We start from the raw sequence: 24,487 nt of genomic DNA on the forward strand, positions 1-24,487 counted from the left end.
AAAAGAAAAGCCCAGAAACTGATGGCTTCACTGCTGAATTCTACTAAATACTTAAAGAACTAATACCAATCCTTCTTAAACTTTTCCAAAAAACTGAATGAGAAGAAATACTTTCAAATTCATTTTACAAGGCTAGCATTATCCTTACACCAAAGCCAGACAAGGACACTATAAGAAAACAAAATTACAGGCCAATATTCCTGATGAACAGAGATGCAAAAATTCCCAACAAACTACTAGTGAACTGATTCAACAGCACATTAAAAGGATCATTCACTATGATCAAGTGGGATTTATCTCTGAGATGCAAGATGGTTCAATGTACAGAAATGTGATATACCACATTAACAGAATGAAGGACAAAAGTCATATGATAATCTCAATAGATGCAGAAAAAGCATTTGACAAAATTCAACATCCTCTTATGATAAAAACTCTCAACAAATTGGGTATTGAAGGAATGCATATCTCAACACAACAAAGGTCATATATGACAAATTCACAGCTAACATCATACTCAAAGGTTGAAAGCTTTTCAGGAACAAGACAAGGATGCACGCTCTTGTTACTTCTATTCAACACAGTACTGGAAGTCTTAGCCAGAGCAATTAGGCAAGAGAAAGAAATAAAGGGCATCCAAATTGGAAAAGAAGAAGTTAAACTGTTCTGTTTGCAGACAAAATGAGCTCAATCTTAAGACTACACCCCACCAAAAAAAATCTGTTAGAACTAATAAGTGAATTCAGTAAAGTTACAGGACACAACATCAAAATACAAAAATGAGTAGCATTTCTATACACTAACAACCAACAATCCAAAAGAGAAATCAAGAAAACAATCCCATTTATAATAGCTACAAAAGAAAAAATGAAATACTTAGGAATAAATTTAACCAAGGAGATGAAAGACCTATACACTGAAAACTATAAAACATTGAAGAAAGAAACTGAAGAAGACACAGATAAATGGAAAGCTATCTGGTGCTCATTGATTAGAAAAATTCATACTGTTAAAATGTCCATATTACCCAAAGTGATCTACAGATTCAATGCAATCCCTATCAAAATTCCAATAACATATTTTATAGAAATAGACAATCCTTAAATTTGCATGGAACCACAAAAGACCCTGAATAGCCAAAGCAATCTTGAGCAAAAAGAACAAAACTGGAGGCATTACACTACCTGACTTCAAAATATACTATGAAGCTGTAGTAATCAAAACAACATGGTACTGGCATAAAAACAGACACAGAGGCCAATGGAACAGAATAAAGCAACCAGAAATAAATCTACATATTCATGGTCAATGAATTTTTGACAAAGGTGCCTAGAACACACAATGGGCAAAAGAGAGTCTCATCAATAAACGATGCTAAGAAAACTGAGTGTCTACATGCAGGATAAATTAGACCCTCAACTCACACTATGTATGAAAATCAACTCAAAATGGACTAAAGACTTAATTAAGCCATAAGACCTCAAAGTATAAAACTACTACAAGAAAACACAGGAGAAAATCTCCATGACACTGGTCTGGGCAATGATTTTTTTGGACATGACCCCAAAAGCACAGGCAATAAAAGCAAAACTAGACAAACGGAATTACATCAAACCAAAAAGTTTCTGCACAGCAAAGGAAATAATCAACAGAATGAAGCAAAGACCTAAGAAATCGGAGAAAATACTTATAATCCATACATCTGATAATGGATTAATATCCAAAATATACAAGGGACTCAAGCAGCTCAATAGTAAGAAAAGAAATAACCCAATTAAAAAATGGACCAAAGACCTGAATAAACATTTCTCAGAAGAGGATATACAAATGGTCAAAAGGTATATGAAAAAATGCTCAGTATCACTAACCATCAGGGAAATTTAAAACCACAAAGAGATATCACCTCACGCCTGTTCGAATGCTAAAAAGTAAAAAAATAAGTGTTGGCGAAGATGTGAAGAAAAGGGAATCCTTGCTCACGGTGAGAATGTAAATTAGTGGTCATTATGGAAAATAGTATGGAAGTTCCTCAGAAAATTAAAAATAGAACTACCATATGATCCAGTAATCCCACTACTAGGTATATATATACACAGGAAGTGAAATTAGTAATGTCAAAGAGATATCTGGATTCTCATGTTCATTGCAGCATTATTCACAATAGTCAAGAAATGGAATCAGCCTAAATGTCTATCAACACATGAATAAAGTGCTTTATATATACACAATGGAATACTATTCAACCTTTAAAAAGAAGGAAATTCTGTCATGTACAATAACATAGATGAACCTGGAGGATATTATGTTAAGTGAAATAAGTCAGGAACAGAAAAATAAATACTGAATGATCTCATTCACATGTGAAATCTAAAAAAATTGAACTCATAGAGGTAGAGAGTAGAATGGTAGTTACCAGGGGGTGGTGGGGAGGAGGAGATGTTGGTTAAAGGATATGAAGTTTCAGTGAGACAGGAGGAATAAGTTAAAGAGCTCTATTGTATATGGTGATTATAGTTAATAACAATGTGTTGTATTCTTGAAAATCGCTGAGAGAGTAGATTTTAAGCGTTCTCACCACAAAAGATAAGTATATAAGGTAATACCTCAATTTGGCCACTCTACAATGTATACATATTTCAAAACACCATGTCGTACATGATGAATATATACAATTTTCGTCAATTAAAAAAACTAATTAAATAAATAATTAAAAAGAGAGGCCTCCCAGAGGAAATGGTATTTAAGACTGGAAGGATAGTAGCCAAATCTGGGATGGTAAAGTAGGAGTACCTGATAAATCCTGGAGGCAATAGAGCAGAATGCTTTACCTGAAGAAAGGAGAGAGAGGGAGTCCAGAGTGCAAGGGGAAGAACAGTGGGAGATGAGGTAAGCTACTGAAGGATTTAAAGAGGAAGTGACATGATCATACATGCTTTTCTACCCACTACAAAAGATATACATCCTTAGAAAAAATTCACACTATATTGAAATATTAAATTAAAAAATGAAAGTCTCCTCTTATATCCATCTCCTTAATCTAAATTCCAAGATTAACCACAATCTATAGATTGGTGTGTTTCTTTCCAACCTTTGCAATTAGAAAAATCACTCCAGTGGCTGTATGAGAATGGACTGGAGGGAGTGTGACCAAAGCAAGGGCTCTGAAAGGTCACTGTGAGGTTAAATTAGACAGTGCTTGACCTAGGAAGTGCTCGATACATGTTGGCTTCCCTTCTTCTTACATTATGTAATGTTCCTACTAATGCTTTCTTTTTTCCCCCCTCTAATATTAAAGGGCTCGTGTTCGCTATAAAAAAATCAGAAAATATAGATAACCAACAAGGAGAAAAATGTCTTAGAACATATATCTTTCCAGTTTCTGTAATGAATATGTATATATTTTTATTTCCAAAAATGGGACCATATATAAACTTTCTCTCTAAACACACACAACCCCTTGCATGTATTACATATTTATCTACAACATTGTTTTTAATGGCTACACAGTATTCCACTACAAGACTATTCCATACTTTATTTAACCAATCCCTTATTGTAAAACAATAGGTTGGGTTTTTTTTCTTTCTCTAATCTAAAAAACCGAAAATGGAATCATGCTTGTGTTTAACTTGCATTTCTTTGATTACTAGTGAGGCTGAATTTTTTAAAAAATATGTTTAACAGTCAGTGTATTTCTTTCTTCATGAATCCCTTATTCATGTCCTTCCCATTTTTCTCTTCATATGGCTACTTTTTCCTTACTGACCGTCAAAACTGTTAATGTTTTTAAGGCATAAATGGTAACCATTTCAAACCAGTTACTCTAATTATCATAACTATTAAAATGCCAAACTATAGTTTGTTTTCACTTCCTTGTTAGTTTTTTAGTATTTGTAACCAGTAGTGTTGATGGTTTTCTACACATTGCCTGGTTTGAATTTCATTACCTTCAATAGGAACAGTACCTGGCTCAATTATTTGCTGAAATGAATGAATGAATTACACTAACTTCCATACACACACACAGTCCTTACAGGTAAGTCAAAACACAGAATCTATCTCCCACGTAGCTAAAGTTCTCCTACATTTGACCTAATATATTAATAGTTGAGTCTTCTGTGTCTACTTACCTTACCTAAAAGGATTTTAAAAATTACCTTTCAAAGGTAATTTATCCAGAATATGGATTAAGAGCTCAAAGAGAAATGAGAAGAGTCTCTAAGCAGCTAAAAATCCTTATCTAAAACTCATATATTTAATTCATAGTAGAATCTGTCAGGTTTTTACTTGGATACTATTTACTCTTAGTTTATACATAATTTGGATTAAGATTGGCATCAGTCTTCCTGTTTCCCAGGAGGTTAAAAGCCAAGAGGGTACAAAAAGGCTGATATAGATAGGCAAACTCACTGATGGCAGTGCAAAACAATATGTGATAGATAGGTAGTATGTCACAGAGGTTAAGAAAACAGGCTGTAAAATCTGGAACAATCTGAGCATCAAAATGAATAATGACAGTAATGGATTATAAGTATATATAATTATAACCCATTGAGTAAAATAAGATTCCATACTGAAGTCTACATTGAAAATGAATAAGTAAATGGAGAAGGGAAAGCTCTTTCTTACTGTAGAATGAAAATAACTGTAGAAGGAATGATGAAATTAGAAAATCACCATTTTGCAACCTCATGGTGATTATCAGGGATAATAAGAGCATCTAGGTCATTTGGCTGTGTTAATGTATATAAAGTTGCTTAGGACAGTGCCTGACACATAATAACTACTCAACAAACATTAGTTATTATTACTATGTACACTGACCCTGTGGTTGGGCTGTAGGGAAGTCAAGAGAAGTATAAACTAAGACATTTAAATTGGGAAGACATCATGGCATTTTATAACAAGCAAAGAGAGACTTGGGTTCGAATCAAAGCTCTGTTACTTACTGATTATGTGATCTTGGACCAGTTACTATACCTCTGAGTCTCCATTTCCTTACCAGAAAAATGGAGAAAATGATGGATGGCTCCCTTGCAGGTTATGAGATAAGTATATAAAACTCCATAGTGCCTGGCACATAAAAAAAGCTCCACAAATATAAGCTCACTTCCCTTTGTCTATATAATTTTAGCAATAAAAACATGAATCTGGGCTGTGGGTGGCACTAGATCTATACCTGACCACCCCCACGACTCATGCTGGCATAGCCCTGTGTTAAGAAGGCAGCTCTTCCATATTCTGCACTAGATGACATGTGAGAAGGGTTTGTCAATTAAACTCAAAGGGACATAATTTGGTTAATCCTCAGATGCTGTGTCCAATCACCATTCAATCACATCCCCTCCCATGGCAGGCTGTCCCTCTAGGCAGCTAGTGTCACTAACTGTGCTACCTGGGCCTCTCCAGGTTCAGGAGTATTGATTCCATCTGTCCAATTTGCAGGCTTCAGTCGTGTCCAAGCAACCATGTATGCTGCCCTTGGTCCTGGAGGGCAGACAGTGGTCTGGCAGGATGTGGAGAGAAAAGTGACTAGGACTGGCCCTGGGGCTGCTAACTCAATCAAAGGAAATAGGCAATTCACTTCACAAACTTGGAGGCCAAGGAGGGTAAGCATCCAAGATAGTGACTCATCCTGCAACCTCAGAGATGATACCCTTCACTTTCAATAAAACTCAAAAGGGCAGCAGCATCACTGTGTGGCATAGATAGGACTAAAGAAACTGTGGCTGCTCAGTGGCCAACGCTGGCACTAAATACCTTGCCAGATGGCTAGTTGGCTTTTGTCCGACAGCTTTCACATTCTCATAAAGCATCTAAGAGCTCCAAAGGGGTCAGGTCTTTCTTGGAGAAGCCAGCCAAATCAGATGAGAGGACTATATGAGTGTGGTTCACCACAAGCTTTGATCAACAAAAGAACCTCAGTGGAGGCCAGGCGCGGTGGCTCACGCCTGTAATCCTAGCTCTCTGGGAGGCCGAGGCGGGCGGATCATTTGAGCTCAGGAGTTCGAAACCAGCCTGAGCAAGAGTGAGACCCCGTCTCTACTAAAATTAGGAAGAAATTAATTCGACAACTAAAAATACATAGAAAAAATTAGCCGGGCATGGTGGCACGTGCCTGTAGTCCCAGCTACTCGGGAGGCTGAGGCAGAAGGATTGCTTGAGCCCAGGAGTGTGAGGTTGCTGTGAGCTAGGATGATGCCACGGCACTCTAGCCCGGGCAAAAAAAAAAAAAAAAAAAAAGAACCTCAGTGGAAATATGGCCTCCAGCAGGGCAGAAGCAGGGTAGGGGGCTAGCCAGGTTAGAGAAAGCTAAGGCAAGGATGATGAAAATAGGCTTAGCAGTAGGACAGGACTAGGGAGTGCCAAGTCCACAGTCAAAATAGAATCAAGGGCCAGACACCAGGCAGACAGTCAGAAAGTCAAAACCCAGGTCAGAGGTCAAAGACTAGAGGATGTAGTGAACAGTAGATTATAAACCAAGTAAGTAGTCAGAAACCAAGGTACACTGGTACCAGAAGTTAAGGCAAGGCAAAAGAAATAGCATACAGGAGCAGCAGTAATGAGATGTTGAAAATGAAGTGATTTCTGCCTCTTTTGTTTTCTGCTGAAACAGAAATTCAAAACTGTATTTGGAGAAGGTGACTTACATGGGAGATGGTAAGTTAGCCCACCTGGCTGTAACGTGGAGTACAAGGTGAATAATAAGAACAGAATCTGATGGCACAAAAGAAGGCAGGCATTGCTATTAGAGGTGATCCACCAAAGGACAATTGCAATCTCTCCTTTCTTCTGGTGCTAGCATATTGGCGGCCATGTTGTAGGCAGGGTTTAGGCATTACTGCCTTAAATTTGAGTAGCTAGTACCAAATGGGCTGAGGTCTAAAGCTAGGCCTTCATGGTCTTAAGCTGGACTAAAGTAGGCAGAGTATAACATTCCACTCAATTATGTTTTTCTATAACAGGAAACCTCTCCACTCAAAGGAATTACTCCACAGGTCCTCACTGGACAAGGCTTAAGAATATCAGCAATTCTCTTAGCCAGCTCCAGATTTGGCCTCTGGTGGTCTGTGGAAAGATACGCCTACCAATGCCAGTATCGACCTTGAAGACTAGAGATAACCTCTAGATATCCTATTTCCCTTACTAATTTGGGGAAGCAGAGAACATCTGTAGCACAAGAAGTGTGCTATATTGCTCCTCACTTCCCTATACTCAGGTAGCTAACAGGCTGTAGGAACACTTTGCCTCAACTCAGGTTTTTCTTTCTCTTTTTCTTTTTAGATAGGGTTTCACTCTGTCACCCAGGCTAGAGTGCAGTGGTGTGATCATAGCTCACTGCAACCTCAAACTCCTGGGCTCAAGTGTCCTCTTGCCTCAAGTGATCCTCCTGAGTAGCTGGGACTACAGGTGTACCACTATGATGCCTGGCTATTTTTTCTACTTTTTGTAGAGATGGAGTCTAGCTATGTTGCTCAGACTGGTCTCGAACTGCTGGCCTTAAGTGATCCTCCTGCCTTGGCCTCCCAAAGTGCTAGGATTACAAGTATGAGCCACCACAGCTGGCCTCAACTCAGGTTTTAATAGAAATGCTAGGATCAGAAGGCCCAAGAGAAAAATGAGGCAAGGATATGAAGAGCCAATGTCCAGAGGAGGAAACCAAAAAAAGATTATTATTAAGTATATGAAGAGATCCTCAAGCTCATTTGTTATTACAGAAATGCAAACCAAAATAACAAGGCCTCATTTTAAATTCAACATATTGACAAAAGTTAGAAAGCTGAAAAATGGCAAGTATTGGTAAGGGGGATCTGGGACTCTTCATGTACTGTCAGGATATAGACTGTATAGCCATTCTGGAAACCAATCTTTTATATAGTACCTTATCAAACTAAAGCACCTTACCCTATGACCCAGCACTTCTGTTCCTGAATACATAATTCCCAGAGACATTCTTATGCAGGTCCATAAAGGCCAACATAGGAAATTACTCATCATAGCATTCTGTGGCAGTGGAGAGTCACAGGTAATCAAGTGTCCATCACTAGGGAATGGATAAGTTAAATGTGGTAGCCACCCACTATGAAATGTGATGCAGCAATTAGAAGTAACAGGCTGGATATGCAGCAATGTAGCAGATGCTTTTTTTAAAGGGTTGATCCCCTTTCCCCTTCTATTTATACATTAATCAAATTAGACCATTTGTTCCAAAAGTTAATTCCTTACAGGGAGTCTCTCAATTACAGAACTTCTAATTCCTATCTGATTTAGTGACCTTGGGGGCTGAAGAATTAAGGACCCAGTGAAAACAATGAACTCCCTGAAGTACATCAAAGGCCATCAAAGATGTCATTCCTTCTGCTGTCTCTTGCTTCAACTGGTTAGTGCTCATTCACTTTGAGGACTCCTTCCTTGGTGATACCATCATTAACTCAACTTAGCTTTCTCTGACTCCCAGCCTGGGTCCATGCCCTTCCTCTTTGTCTGCACAGCAACCAGTACTTGCCCCCATGGTAGGTAACCCTCAACATATTGTATCAAGATTGCTTGTTTATTTTTATTTGTCTTTCCCACTACACTATCGGGCAAGGGTCATGAATCAACCTTATTTACCAGCTCTTTGCCCAGTCCTGGGATCATAGTAAGTAGTCATAGGTGTTTTCTAAATGAGTGCATGAATAAATAAATGAAAGATGAATAAATGAAGTCATTTTCATTTGATGGGAAGTGGGGGAAAGGTGGAAGGCAACTGTCCCTGCCCTGCCCAGCCTTCTCCCACCTGAAGGTCCCAAGTAGGCCACAGGAGGTTTAGTTGTGGAAAACCTTCATCATCCTCTCCTGAGCACCAGGCCCTTCCGGGGCTATGGGCAGTACCCACACAAAGCTGAGGATATGAATAGGAGGGTGGTCCCTAAGTGGCAGTTTGTGGGATTCATGGAACTCCCTTGGGGCCACAGCCAAATTAATTTGCTGATCAGGCTTTAATCAGATTAGAAGTGGGAGTGCTTGTAGGAAGTTGGCTCGCACTGACCTTGATGGGCTCCTGCTTTCAGGGCAGTGGGGAGTCAAATGCATGGGAGAGCAGTTACATCAATTGATGTTAAGGCTTTCTGCTCTCAGTGGCTAGAGGTGATTGGGGTACTCACATTGTTTAGGGAAGAGCAAGGAAACCTGTGGTGTGAGCTGAGGCCTGTGCTGGGCTAGGCGCATGTCAAAGATGGCTGGAGAGCAGCTGGAGTTGGTGAAGCAAGAAGGGCAGTGATCCCAGCTCCAGGTCATCCCCATACAACGTTGAGCTTCAGAAGAAGCTCCTTCAACTTCTCCTCCTCCCCATTCCCCACATCTAAAGCAGAGGGCCACTGTGATGAGTGTCATGGGTCCCAAGGAGAAGACAAAGAGTGACCTATTCTCAACCCAGTGTACACCTCAATGAGGGGAGGAAGCAAAGGGGTCACAGTTCAGGAGGTCTGCTGGGAAGTCAAATGAGCTGTGGCTCATTCAGTAACCTGGTCTCCTGGCTGGTCAGGAAAGCCAGGTGGCGTGACCAAAGGCACTGGCCTGTGCTAAATCTAGAGGTCCTGTGATATGGGGGCATAAGCTGGGGGTAGAAAGAGCAAGGAGAGCAGTTTTCTTTTTAGAGCCAGCTTCCTTAGGAAATGAATTAAAGATTCATTAAGATACCTGTGCAGAAAATGTGCCCCAATTTCCTCAAATCAGTATAATAATATTTTGTTTACTTACCTCAAAAGGTAAACATCAGTAATAATAAAGCAGCTACAGTGTGTTAGACACTTTACATTTACTATTTCAGATCCTTATAACAACTTGCAATGAGGTGCCAGTCACATTTTATAACTGAGTAAATTGAGATTCGGCAAGATAACATGAGCTACCCAGAGTACACATTAAACAAGCACGGGGATCCAATCCAAATCTGTCTGGGTCCAAATCTGGTACACATTTCCCTAAACCACACTGGCTCTCACCCATCTGACCATCCGTTAGTCTGTCTTACTACCTCATAGTTACTGAGCCCCTACTACATAGTACCAGGGACTGTGATATTTTCAGACGGTAGTTAAAGCAAAGCAGGTCACAGAAGCTAGCTGGGGTAAGAGGGAGTCTGAGATGGACAAGGGTCAAAATCAGTGGTGGGCCCAGACAGAGGTGACATAATTAGGGGCATGGCTCAATGAAGGCACAGCACATTAAGCACAGAGCCAAGGAATCAAGATCACCCATCACGGGGTTTCCAGGACAATCCCAATTTCACATCCTCAGCCTAGTTCTAAATACATATCCATGTCTTTCAATTTGTGGTTCATAACACATGGCCACTAAACTTATGGGCCAGTGTGGTTAGGCCCTGGTTGTTAGGGCTTCTTACTACAGTATGGGCCCAGGCTAGGCTCTCTCCAGGCAAATGACCTGTAAGAGTATGATGGGGCTAGTGTATCTCTCAGATTTGGGGTAAAAATAACAACCATAAGAAAAACAATAATATTAATAACAGTAGCAGATACTTACTGTATACTTATTCTGTACTTACTGAACTGCACTAAGTAGTTATATGTGCATTTTAATCTGCACAACCACCTTATGGTGAAGTAGGTGCTATCATTATTCTCATTTGCAGATGAGGAAACTAAGAACTAGTAAGAGGCAGAGCTAGGTTTTAAACTCAGGCAGTCTCATTGTAGAGCCCCTGTTCTTCCCTGTCATGTCATACATAACAAGACTGTGTGCTCCCCAAAGCAGGGATGTGCCTTGACCATCTCTGTTTCCTCACATGCAGGGTCCACATAGAGCAATAAATATTTGTCGAATTAATTTACTGCTGGGGCCTCATGTTGCACTGTTGACTCACATAACTGAGATTTAGTTGGCTACTAGGCTTTACTTTTTAGTACTGCACCTTGGATTTTATAGTTGGTTTTTTATTTTACTTGTTTGACCTATATACTCATCCCTGTTAATTTTTATCAACAAAGATTTAACCATTGCTCCAGATCTTTTTTTAATGTCTCTAATTGTTTCACCCAACATATGAGTACCTCTTTAGGTTTCATTTAATCTGCCAGTCTGGTTGGCACTTGTCAGTGACCTCAATGGAATCAGTGATATAACTACCGAATAGGACAGAGTCCCATGGCTCACCACTTGAGTCTGTTCTCCAGCCTGAGGTCCATTCATATATAAACAATGAACCAAGTCATTCACCATTTATTAGTCTGACTATACTATTTCCCACATCATATTTTATTCATATGGATGTCATGAGAGACAGGCAAATACCTTTCTGAAACACACATATACCCACCATATCTACTGCAAATCCACCAGCCTGGCAGCCCTATTAAGATAAGCAGCTTACGGCACAGCTGCTTTTAAGAGGTCTTCTGAAGAAGAGGGACCACGTCACAGTCCCTAGAAATGGAACACTCTTCCTCAAGCAGCTGAAGTAGATGAGCATTGGATACTCTCCTGTCTCTAAGAGACACTTTCCATGAAGATAGCACTGAACACAGTACCCCAGGACAGAATATAGCATTGGAGTGGGGGTTGGGGGTGGGGGTACCCTGAGACTATCATGTTAGGCAAATGAGCTGGCACTGCTTTCCAAAGAGCAGTGTCTTGGGTTGCCTGAGGTTGAGGCATGCGTCTGCCAAACTAGAACGGGTGTATGCTGGAATTGGAATATCATTACTACAAAACAGGATTATCTTGAGCAACGATTCCAAATATGATTAGAAATGACTCTTTGTTACTTGGAGATAATCGGCCATAGCAGCAGCAGTGGGAGAAACATCAAGCCCAGCACACTTTTCTGGGGGCACGGTGCTGGCATTCCAGGCACTTGACCAGCACCCTCACTCATCCTTCTTTGCTGGAAATACTGGGCACTGTCCTGCACTGGGTAGATAGACACCTGAGACAAAAGCCAGCCCCATATGAAGGTACCCTGCTTAGGGGTCCCATGTTCTAGGCTCAGCTTCTTAGACGAAAAAGATTGAGAAAAAAATCCCCAAAGCCCTACTGCTTCTGAGTCACCTATGAGACTACTGATGAGAGATAGGTGATATCCCCACCTTAATCAAAGGTAAGCTTACCTACAGGCCATTCACAATCATCATCAGCAGAATTAGTAATAACAATAAAGCACTACTACTATTATTACTACTATGCTACTATTAACTAAAGTAGTAAACCCTTACTGAGTGCTTACTATATGGCAGGCATTGTTCTAAACACTTTATATATATTTACACATTTAAACCTCAAAACAGCTTTTAAGGTAGATCTGCTTATTATCCCCATTTTATGTCAAAGGATACAATCACAGAAAAGTGAAAGAACTTGCCAAGGCATAAAACTAGTAAGAGAAAGCACTTGGATTTGAACCCAGGTAGTCTGGCTCTAGAGCCCATAACTCTTGCACATGCTAGACTGTCAGAGCCAGAAAGAGGATCGTGGTCATTGCCAGTTAAGGTCTTTCTGTCTCACTCTCAAGTCCCCAGACTCTACCAGTTCCACCTACTAGCTCTAGCATATCCTACTTTCTCACCCTTGCAAACATGCAGTCCTTCTACTCTCTGACGTTACGGATCAAATCCTGTCCATCTTTCAAGGCCCAGCTCCTCAGAAAGGACCTCTGTTCATGATGTTGCCTCTACACAGCGTGATCTCGCCCACAGCACTCTATGTGGTCTTCTCTGTGGCACTGACCACACTCTGCCTCATTCTCCAAAGTGGGACTTGTTTTATCCCTTTTCTGTCAGCTTTTTGAAAATAAGGAGAGTGCTTGTCTGTTTCTAGATTTCTCAAAATCACCCATACAAAATCAATGTACACAAATCAGTAGCATTTCTATACACTAATAACAGTCAAGCTAAGAGTCAAATAAAAGACTCAACACCATTCACAATAGGTACAAAGAAAATAAAATACCTAGGAATATACTTAACCAAGGAAGTAAAAGATCTCTACAGAGTGAATTATGAAACACTAAGGAAAGAAATCACAGATGACACAAATGGAAAAACATATTGTGCTCATGGATCAGTAGAATCAATATTGTTAAAATGTCCATATTATCCAAAGTGATGTATAGATTCAATGCAATCCCCATCAAAATACCAACATCACATTTCACAGATCTAGAAAAATAATTCTGTGTTTCATTTGGAACAAGAAAAGAGCCCAAATAGCCAAAGCAATCTTAGGCAGAAAGAACAAATCTGGAGGCATCACATTACCAGACTTCAAACTATACTACAAGACTATAGCAACCAAAACAGCATGGTATTGGCACAAAAACAGAGACATAGACCAATGGACAGAACAGAGAACCCAGATTTAAAACAATCCTCATATAGCCATCTAAGCTTGGAGACATAGACCAATGGAACAGTACTGAGAACCCAGATTTAAAACAATCCACATACAGCCAACTGATCTTTGACAAAGCAGATGACAATATACACTGGGGAAAAGAAGCCCTATTCAATAAATGGTGCTGGGAAAATTGGATAACCACATGCAGAAAAATGAAACAGGATCCATATCTCTCACCACTCACAAAAATTAATTCAAGATGGATAGAAGACTTAAAGGTAAGGCATGAAACCATAAGAATTTTAGAAGAAAATGTAGGAAAAACTCTTCTAGATATTGATCTAGGCAAAAAATTAATGACTAAGACCCCAATGGCAATTACAGCAACAACAAAAATAAATAAATGGGACTTGATTAAATTAAAAGGCTTCTGCACAGTTAAGGAAATAATCAACAAAGGAAATAGACAACCTACATAATGGGAGAAAATATTCACAAGCTATACCTCTGATAAAGGGCTAAGAATCAAAATATACAAAGAACTCAAGCAAATCAGCAAGAAAAAAATCAAACAACCCCATCAAAAAGTGGGCAAAAGACATGAACAGAAGCTCTTCACAAAAAGACAGAAAAATGGCCAATAAACATATGAAAAAATGTTCAATGTCCCCCCAGTCATCAGGGAAATGCAAATTAAAACCACAATGAGATATCACCTTACCCCAGTGAGAATGGCTTTTATTAAAAAGTCCAAAAACAACAGATGCTGGGTTGGGTGCAGAGAGAAAGGAATGCTTATATACTATTGGTAGGACTGCAAATTAGTACAACCTCTATGGAAAACTGTATGGAGATTCCTCAAATAACTAAAAGTAGACCTACCATTTGATCCAGCAATCCCACTACTGGGTATTTACCCAAAGGAAAAAAAGTCATTTTATCAAAAAGACACCTGTACTCGAATATTTATTGCAGCACAATTCACAATTGCAAAGATGTTGAATCAACCCAAGTGCCCATCAATTCATGAGAGGATTAACAAAATGTGGTATATGTATACCATGGAATACTATTCAGCCATAAAAAGGATGGATTAATGCCTTTTGCAACAATTTGGATGAAACTGAGCGAAGTATCCTAAGCGAAGTATCTAAAGAATGGAAAAATGAACACCACATGTACTCACTATTAAATTGAAACTAACTGATGAGTACACATGTGCACAGGGGGAAGTAAAACTCAGTGGAAATCAAGCAGGGGAGAGAAGGGAGGAAGCGATGGGCGAAAACCTACCTAACGGGTACAATGAACACTATTTGGGTGATGGGCACACTTATAGCTCTGATTCAAGCATTACAAAAGCAATCCATGTAAACAAAAGCATTTATAACCCCATAGTATTTTGAAAAAAACAAAAAAATCACCGAGCACATAGTGGGTCATTAAGAACCCCTGACTGAGCTCACTTGACTCTTTTTTTTTTAATTATGGAATATTATGGGGCTACAAATGTTTAGGTTAACTGACTTGACTCCTGGTCTCAGCATCCCTTGGTCTAGCCCATGGCCTTACTCCTCATCTCTTCCCTCTATAGGCAGTGTAGTCCAGTGGAAAGAACAAGGGTTTGGGGTTCAGAGAGACCCAACATCAAATCCTGGCTCCCTGTGCATCTCTGAGTTTTCATTTTCCATATCTGTAAAATAGGGATAATAATCCCTCCCTTTTCAGGATTGCCCTGAGGATTAGAGCCAACATGGGAAGTGTATGACATGAGCCTGGCACATGGGAAGCACCTAATCAACTACAGCCATTATCGATCACTACAGTCCAGAGATCAAATAGCACAAAGCCCAGGCTCCTTGGGCAGAAGGAAGTGCCACTCTGTAGCACAAGCCAGGCCAAGAATAGGCTGGGGAACCTGGAAAGAACCTCTACACCCTTAAGGCAGGATAGACCTCCATGTGGTCAGGCTCCCTAAGGACCTACATTCAAGGACAGGTGCAGGAAGTGCTCTGCCTGCTCTGCCTATGACCAGCCAGCAAGGAAGGAGAGCCTCCCAGGGAGGATGCCAGTGGTCTAGCTGCAAAAGCAGCGTTGGCTCTTTGCTCTAAGAACACCTGTGAAGCTGTATTGGCCCACAAAGAAAAGCCTATAAAACCTTTCCTGCAGGACAGCAATCTGGCTTGGGCTGTTGGTTTCTTAAAGACAGGGTTTAATGCACCTTCTCCCCTTAGTAAAGTGGAGAGAAAAGAAGCAAATGCTAAAAATAAATGACTGCTACGACAGGGAATTAAATGGTCTTCAGCCAAGGATGGCAGCACTTTAAAATTAACAAAGCCCAGGTACCACATCCAGGAAGGCCTTGGCAAATGCGTGTTATCCACTCATTAGCTCAGTTCCTCAGGGACCCTGGCCAAGCAGGGAAGGCAGTGCCGGGAACCAGTCCTTCCGATGCTGATGAAATGCACCCGGGGAAAAAAGACAGAAGGAGGGAGGGAGACTCTGGTGGGGAATTTCAAACAGTTCTGCTGGTGCTTTGTGCTCTCGCAAAAGCAACCGAAATGCCCAAATAGACCCAAATCTGAATTTCCCCATACCACCCTCCCTTTCAGGATCTATGGTTCCTGAAGCACCACAATGGCCTCACTATATAGGTGGTCTCCATGCATGGGAGTCCAGGGATAAGGAGCCCAAGAATGGTGTGGAAGAGGCAAACTCCCAGTCCTGTACCTGAACTTTCTCCTTGCTGGAATGAAGAATCATACACTTTGTGAATTTATACAAGCCCGCTGTATATTACTCATAAAGTGAATTTATCACTATTCATCAGTAATTATACTTCGTGGCATCACTAATGGTATGAATTCACAAATCTTCATTCCCCACTGACAATCAAAATACACAGTACTTTAATGTGAGATATCAACAACAACAAGGATTCAAAACATTCCAGGTGATCATTAATAATATGAATTAATTTTGACACTACAAACATGAATTCTCAATATGCCACTGGTCAGAATTAATAAGGAATAACAGCTTTTCAAAAAGATTTTTTTGGTCAGTTTTAAAGTATCATTTATACATAGTAAAATGCATCCTTTTTAAGATGTATAATTTGATGAGTTTCGATAATGGTATGCAGTCATGTAACCACTACCATAATCAAGATATAGAATATTTCCATCACCCCAAAAGTTCCTTTATATCCTCCTCCCACTCCCAAACCCTGGAAACCAATAATTTGATTTCTGTCTTTAGAGTAGATTGCCTTTTCCAGAATGTCGTATAAATGGAATTATACAGTAGGTAGCTTTTTGTGTTGGCTTCAACTTAGCATAAGGCTTTTGAGATTCATCCATGTTGCTGCATGTATGAGTAGTTTGTTCTTTTCTTTTCTTTTACTTCTGAGTTTTTTTTTTTCTTTTTAACTGTATGGATGTGCCACAATTTGTCCATTCATCAGTTGATGGATATTTGGGTTATTTCCAGCTTTTGGTGGTTATGAAAAAAGCTGCTATAAATATTTACATACAGGTCATTTTGCAGATGCATGTTTTTATTTCTCTTGGACAAATACCTAGGAGTTGCTAATGCTGGGTTGCATGGTAAAAGTATGCTTTACCTTTATAAGAAACTGCCAAAGTGTTTTCCACTGTGCCTATACCACTATGTGTTCCTATCAGCAATGTATGACAATTGTTCTGTATTCTTGCCAGTAGCTGGTATTGTCAGTTTTTCTAAATTTTAGCTATTGTGGTAGGTAGGTGTGTAGTGGTATCTCACTGTGATTTTAATTTGCATGTTCTTAACGACTAACAATGCTGAGTATCTTTTCATGTGCTTATTTGCCACCGATCTCTTTTTGGTGAAGTGTCTGCTCAAATCTTTTGCCCATTTTTAAAAAATTGAATTGTCTTTTCATTATTGATTTGTAAGAGTTCTTTATATGTTCTGCATACTATTCCTTCATCAGACATGTGTTTTGACAGCATCTTTTTTGAGGAATTGGAAAATATAACGATCTAAATCATACCATTTTCCTTCTAAACCACTATCCTCTGCTCATATACTCTAAAGAAAGGAATAGGAAAGACTTAAACTTTCAGTTTACAACTACCTTAGCATTGTTGGACAGAGGATCAAGCAGTACTTGGTACCTGCTAAAATTCCTAAAACTATTTTTATCTCCATTACAAGCACCCAACAACACTAGGGCTTTAAGGAAAGCTACATCTGGAGAAATGATGTGTCCTATAAACAGCTTTTGGCCCCCCAGACTCTGCACCTCCCAAAGCCCTGTTCTGGTCCACCAGCCTCCTGGAATGGTCAACAGTCGTCACACTCCATTGCTGGCCATTGTCCACTGGGAAAGGTAGGAGGCTCCCAATCTATCCCTCAGTGAAAGAGCAAATAGTGGGGCCTGTGGCTGCTTGGACATCAAAGTTGAGCAAACAAGCCTGGCAGACCCTGCCTCTCTGCCTACACATCCTGCAAATGCCATCTGAAGGAGCTTCCCCGAGGGGGTCATGACTTTCAGCTTGTCATAGCACACATCAAAGTTTGCACCACACACGAACTGGGTGCATGGGTTCGAATCAAGTCGCCCGAGAGCGGATACTCAGCCATTGTGTTCAGTTTTAATCCTGTGTTTTCCCAAGTAATTAAGCCTTCTTGCTTATGAACTTGTGACTAAGTAAAGCATCACTGAGAGGTTGTAACATCAAAGTGCCTTCCACCGTCTGTCCATGTTTGGCAAAATTGGATTTCTTTCCCTTCTTAAAGAAAAACTAATTGAATTTAGCTGAAGGCTGTGTATATTTGCACTAGCCGGTGAAGGCTATGCTAAGTCACAGTGATCATCCTGGGACCCTGTGGCTTAGCCTTTAGCTGGGCTGGGTCAGAGTGCAACACAGAATGAGACACCCAGACTCAGGCTAAACAAGTGCCTTGTGGCATGAGGCTTATAGAGGGCTCACTGTGGAGAACGGGGCCAGATCTCAATGACTGCTCTTTGAGTCAATACTACACCCAAGCTGTTACTAGGGCTGGCAAAGGGATTGTCCTAGTACAATGTTGGTAAAGCTTTGGCAGAATGGCTACTGAAGACAATGTCCAACACAATACTCAAGTCCTTGATGTCAGCAGTCCAAGTAAGCTTCTTAAGGCAAAAGCCGTGACTGCTTATTCTCTGAATCCCCCCATAGCCTAGCACACAGCAGTTTTTAAACATGTTTGCTGGATGCATATAATGATAATACAAAGGGATGCCAAGACAAAGTTTTTCTCTCCTGAAGAAATAAAACTCTCTGTATCTCTTTTATGCCTTGCTCATCAGGAAGCTTCAATCTAAATTAATACTCGATTTCACTAATTACCTAATTTACAGTGAAGACAGCATGGTCCCACTGATGTAAAATTATACACGCACAAGTAAATATATATATGATGATCAATCTCTAGATAGAGGGAATTCAGGTGACTGTTACTTTCTTCTCTATATTATTTTTACAAAAACAATTAACCTATTTTCAGAGAAGAAAAATCTCTGGTTCAATCCTAATACAATTATCTTTTCTTTAACCAATATGATTTCTGATCATGATCTAGTTTTAACTTTCCTGTGTATATTTATATTTGTATTTTAATTTAAGTCACCTCAAACCCTTTATGGAATTAAAAGGAGGGAATAAATTATAAATTAAATTCCTGTGCCTATTTTTCAAATTTAGTACTATAGCTCTGTTATTTCCTATTCAAAACTAAATAAAATAATAAATACATATGAAAATTAAGCTCCTTAAGGATAGAGACTATTATATTTTATATCCTTAAGGACTTAACACATTAAGCAGGCACCTAAGGGTGAAATAAGTGGACTAATCTTGGATGTCTCTCTTGAGCTCTTGGGTTGCCAACACCCCAAAGGAAGAAAAAATTCTCTGCTTTCAGCTTTGAATGAAGGGGTGCTGCCCTTTTATCTTCCCTTCATCTATATCCAATTCGAAGGTGGTGGCATTTCAGGCCTGGCCAATATGATTCCAGAAGGATTGGTAATTGATTATATGAGAATCAGCACATTTCTAAAAAGGAGAAACTTTTTGGCAGATTGTGCTGGTATGGACATGATAATCCTTTAAGACTACTCACAGGGTACCTTACCAATAAGGCCTACTCACCCTGACCAATGTACTCCTGGTACTCCCTTTTTAACAAGTTCTACTTTTCCTTTTTTCCACAGCATTTCTTACCTTCTAATATATAGTTTACTTATCCATTATACATATTGTTTATTGTCTGTGCATGCCTCTCTCTATCCAGGAACCACTACTAGTATAGAAACACGCTCTATGTGGGCAGGGATCTTTGTCTGTATATCGTTGATGTTATTTCAAGCACATAGAACTGTACCTGGCAGATAGTAGGGGCCAAAAAAATGTTTGTGATATGAATAAATAAATCCAACCTGAGAGTGTGTTATTTTCAGTAAAAATCTGTCTTCCCTGGATACTGGAAGGAAGAGGAGGGGGCAAAATGGATGCTTACCTAGGACCAAAGCAAGTAAATACAAGCTAACACTTTGCTCAGCAAGCATCGCTGATTTGCTAATAGCCCTGCTAAAGACAGAGCAATCAGTTAAACCAACAACTCATTAGAGTCAGAGAGAAGTGTCCCCAAAAGCACATCTACAAGCTATCTGATCACTAATTGACAGTACTCTTAAGTATAATGTTGCTTCCTATTCAGTCCCGACCTCGAAAATACTACACATAGAAAGGAACACAGCTCCTCCTCCTTCAGCACCACTGGCTATTTCTTGCAGATGGAAATACCTACAAGTTGGGGAAGAAGACTGGTGGGTGGGGTGGAGTATCAATGGCATAGAATAAACACATGTGTGTTTGTGTGTACAGGTCTAATGGGGCATCAGGGAATAAAAACTCACCATTTATAACCTGTAGCACACACATTATCTTACTTGATTCTCAAAATAATATGGACAGAATCTACTCTGCTACCAGACTGAGTCCTCTCATATCTGCTGCTTCAATAACATCCTGTACACACTGCTCTGACATCACTGATCACACTATACTGTGTCTCCTTACCTGCACTTCTTTTTACATTAGATGTGAGCTCCCTAAGGTATCAGATTCTCCAAACACTAGCACAGGGCCTGGCTCCGAGCAGGTATTTACTAAATGTTCATAGTAATTTCCGATGAAGAAACAGGGTCTTCGTGGAGTTCTGAAATTCAATTAAGGCTCAGAACCAGAACTCGATTCTGGGTCTCTCAACCCACAAAGCCTATTTATATCAATTTTTCTTTTAAAGAATAAATGCTTGGAGCTAAAGAGGGCAAATGAGAAAACTGAGCGGCTGAGATCAAGTTCACAATAAAGGAGCAGAGAAGAGAGACCTATCTCAAGTGCAACTAAGTTTCTCAGACAACCCTTTCCTCTCCACATCTACTAACCAGTCCAATGCACCAGGTATAGTCCAATACCTAAGACTGAATCCATCCTCCTGCCTCTGGAGAAGATGGCAAAGGGGCAGGCAAGGGTGAGAGCATGTTGAGAATGTAGTCTGCAGGGAGCCCCGTGTGGAAGGAGATCTCTCACCTGTAGTTTCGGCTGATGGCTGCCACCATGAGTGCTGTCCAGCCAAGTTTGTGCCTTGCATTGACATCTGCACCTTCTGACAACAGCCTAAAAAGAGAAGAATATTTTCAGTGTATGGCTTATCATGGACATACAAGCGGAAATAACCACAGAAGAAATGACACAGCCAACAAACAAAGAGGCGGATGAGTTTGAAAATGTGGCCTTTGTGAACTAAATCCCCAATCTCAGCTCCTCCGGTCACTATCCCCCCACCCAAGGGTTCCCCTACCTGTTCTTCTTCCCTTAAATCAGTCTGCCTCCTGCTGACTTCTGAGAAAAGAATGGGCCCTCCTTATCTTAATACCCTGACTCTCCCACTCCCCTCATTCGGAATGCTCTCTCCCTGCCTCTTTATCTATTCAAATCCTCCTCTTAAGTTATGTGATACAATCCTGGCCTGTGGACTCTCTTCTGAGAAGCTTTCCTTGACTGGCCCAGTCCGCAGATCTCTCTTCCCTCCTTAATTTCCCAATGCTTAGCACAGAATGCCTAATGACACATGTTATCTGGGTAGTTCTCAGTTTATAAAATGATTACATTCCTCAAGTTTATCTGTATTGTGGCCATTTGGAAATGGGAAATCCTTTAACCCAAGGAAAGATGGAAAGAACATTAGAAACAATAGATAGAGTTCCTAGGAGAGTCTGCATGAACTGCACATGAACCTATATCCCAGTGCCTAATGCATAGTAGGAAAGCAATTATTGCTAAATAAATTAACAAACACAGAATTTAAAGTAAACCACTAAAAGTCTGAATTCTGGGTCCCAGGAACAGGGGCCCTACAATGTGGGGGTGAACAGAAAGAAGGGGAATAAGTAGAACCAATTTTTACTGAGCACCTTCTACAAGCAGGAGCTGCCCTAAGTATTTTATGTTCCTGTATTCATTTCCTCTTAATACCACCTAAGGAGCTGGCAGTAATCTCCTCTTTTCATGGATGTGGTAACAGGCTCAGTAAGGTGAAGTGACTTGCTTAAGCTCACACAGCTAGTTAAGAAACAGTGCAGTGACTAGAACCCAGGTTGATAGTGACTCTAAAGCCAGGCTCCTTCTCACCTCACCACCCTTCCTCTAGACACAACATGGCTCCAGGTAACATGAAAGACAAAGACTAAATTGATTACAGCAAATAAATATGCCATGTGCTTTGTCCTGTGTTAGATTCTGGATGCGGGTGAGGAAAAATTTCACTCAAACACTGTCCAAGGCACTGTCGAAGCCTGAGAGGGAAACAGACCACCAAGCATAAAATTACATATCTCATGAGTGCTATGCATGGGAATACAGGTGGTAGGTGCACAACAAGGGGACCTAACCCAGTCTCAGAGACCAGAAAGGCCTCTCTGAGGAGGTGCTGATAAAGGGGAGCTAGCTAGAAAAAAAGGGGGTAAGGGACGGGAAGGAGTGCTCCAGGCAAGGTAAGTCTCTTCACCTAGAGAAGAGGGCATAGGGTGTATGAGGCCTGCAAGAGGTTTGGTAGGATTAGGGCACAAAGCATGTGGAGAGAGTGTTAAGAGAGGAGGTTGGGAAACCTTCATCTCTCAGCTCTAGTTTGGAGGATTTCTTCTGGTAAACGTTTGGAGGCTTTTACCATGTACAATGTTAAACTTCTTTTATGCAGAAACAATTTTCTATGACCAAGAATGTTAAAGAGGCAAAGAACTCTTCCTTATTTCCAAAACTTGCTTCTCCTTTAGCAGGCCACGTGATATGGCGGGGAGCACATGGTTCCGAAAGTTAAGAGTCTGGAATTCCGATTCTAACTGTGATTCTGATCGGATCGCCTCACTTCTCTGGTCCTCAGTACAGAAAGGCTAGAAAATCAAAGAGACTTGTGAGGGAAGAGATTTGAACTGTGTCTTGAAGAAACAGGAAGAATTTGAGAAGCAGGAGAAAGTGCACGCCAATCAAGGCAAAAGAAACAGGGTATGATTGTAGAGCAGGAAAGGAACAGTCAGAGACCGTAGGCAGATCCATCTGGGTGACAGTTCACAGCAGAGAAATAGATAGTTGCCGAGGTATGCAGGGCCTACATAGAGCCTCAAATGCAGGACTAGGAGGTCAAGGCAGGGAGAGTAAATCTTTTTTGAGCTGGGAACTCTCAAATTTTGAGAGTATGATCAAATTTCTCTCCAGAAAAGTGCATAGGAGACCTCATACACTCAAAACTTTTTTTTGCATATACTATCCAGGGGTTCACAGCCCCCATGAAATCAATAATGGACCCTAGGATAAAAACTCAGTCTAAAAAGTTGACATATGCCTGGCTTGCATGCTTCTGTCCCACATTCCCATGTCGAGGACAGATATGAATCTCTTCCAGCAAGAATTTCTTATGGAGCCTTTGAAAAAGCCCCAGAATCTTCCGAACACAGGTTCCAATCAGCCACTATCAATCCACTGAAGCAGGCAACAGAGAGAAAACCTATTTGTCATTCCTTATTAGCCTCTCATCAAAGGTAGTAGGAGTTGTCTGTCGTTCAAGGATTTGGGGCAAAAGAAACTATAAAATTAGCTTAACCCCTGAGGGTCTAATTTGCAGGAACCCAGCCCAGTGCCTGGCATATAGCAGGTATTCAGTACAGATGGTTTCTGCCTGCCACCCTTTTTCACTTTCATCATTTTGACGGAACAAAGTGTTCTGCTTCCACTCTGGTAGTGGCAGGTTGGCCAATACTGAGGGATTCTAAGACGTGGTCACACGGGATGACCTGGATAATTCAGCCAGCCTGGCTCTAGGCACTCCTTTGTTTATTTATTCAGCAAACATGTACACGCACCTGCTCTGTGCCTCGCCCCTTTTACTGGCTCTCAAAGAAGAGACTGAGAGAGAGGTTCTCACTTTCCAGGACCTGAGCCGGGCAGGGTTCTCTTCTCTTCCCTCCCTCACTCCTTCTTCTTTTATATATATATACACACACACACACACACACGTGTGTGTGTGTGTGTGTGTGTATTAATATTTTAAAAATCCTGTTTACTACTTTTCTCACAGATAATTTTGTTTGAAGATACATTCATATTGCTAAGTATACAATAGCTCCATTGTTTTTAATTGCTGCATAATTAAATATGTGTTGATCTGACTAAATAGTACCACGGTCCTCTCCTAGAGAGCTGCTCCATCGACCCTCCCAGACAGAGGTGTTCCTGTGTACCCTTCTGCCTGCCAACGGTTGGCAATAGCCAGCTTCCTAATCACGGCCAGTCTAATGGGTGTAAAGGGATATTGCATTATTGTTTTAATTTCCACGTCTCTGATCACCAACAATTTTGAGCTACTTGTTACGTGTATGTTTGCATTTTGGGGTTTTCTCTTCCGTACATTGCAGGGTTTTCTTTTAAGGGAAGGACTGCTGGAAGAGGCGTTTCTCTAAACTCACTGTCATTTCAATGAAAGAACATAGGGCAGAGTGAGGAGACCTGGGTTCTAGCTCCTGCTCTGCCACCTAACTATTCTAAAACCCTAAAGAAGGCACATCGTG

The 24,487-nt window shown here is 40.5% G+C and overlaps 1 protein-coding gene across 1 annotated transcript in view; it reads right to left on the minus strand.

Moving 5' to 3' along the window:
- The window catches only part of CLPB (ClpB homolog, mitochondrial AAA ATPase chaperonin), a 144,062-nt gene that overhangs the window by 92,553 nt on the left and 27,022 nt on the right, over positions 1-24,487 (minus strand). The window contains exon 3 of the mRNA XM_012645724.1: positions 20,958-21,044. Coding sequence (XP_012501178.1) covers positions 20,958-21,044 — 87 coding nt within the window. The remainder of the gene's footprint in view (positions 1-20,957; positions 21,045-24,487) is intronic.

This window comes from Propithecus coquereli, unplaced genomic scaffold (genome assembly GCF_000956105.1).
Source record: "Propithecus coquereli isolate 6110/MARCELLA unplaced genomic scaffold, Pcoq_1.0 Scaffold235, whole genome shotgun sequence".
Lineage (NCBI taxonomy): Eukaryota > Metazoa > Chordata > Mammalia > Primates > Indriidae > Propithecus > Propithecus coquereli.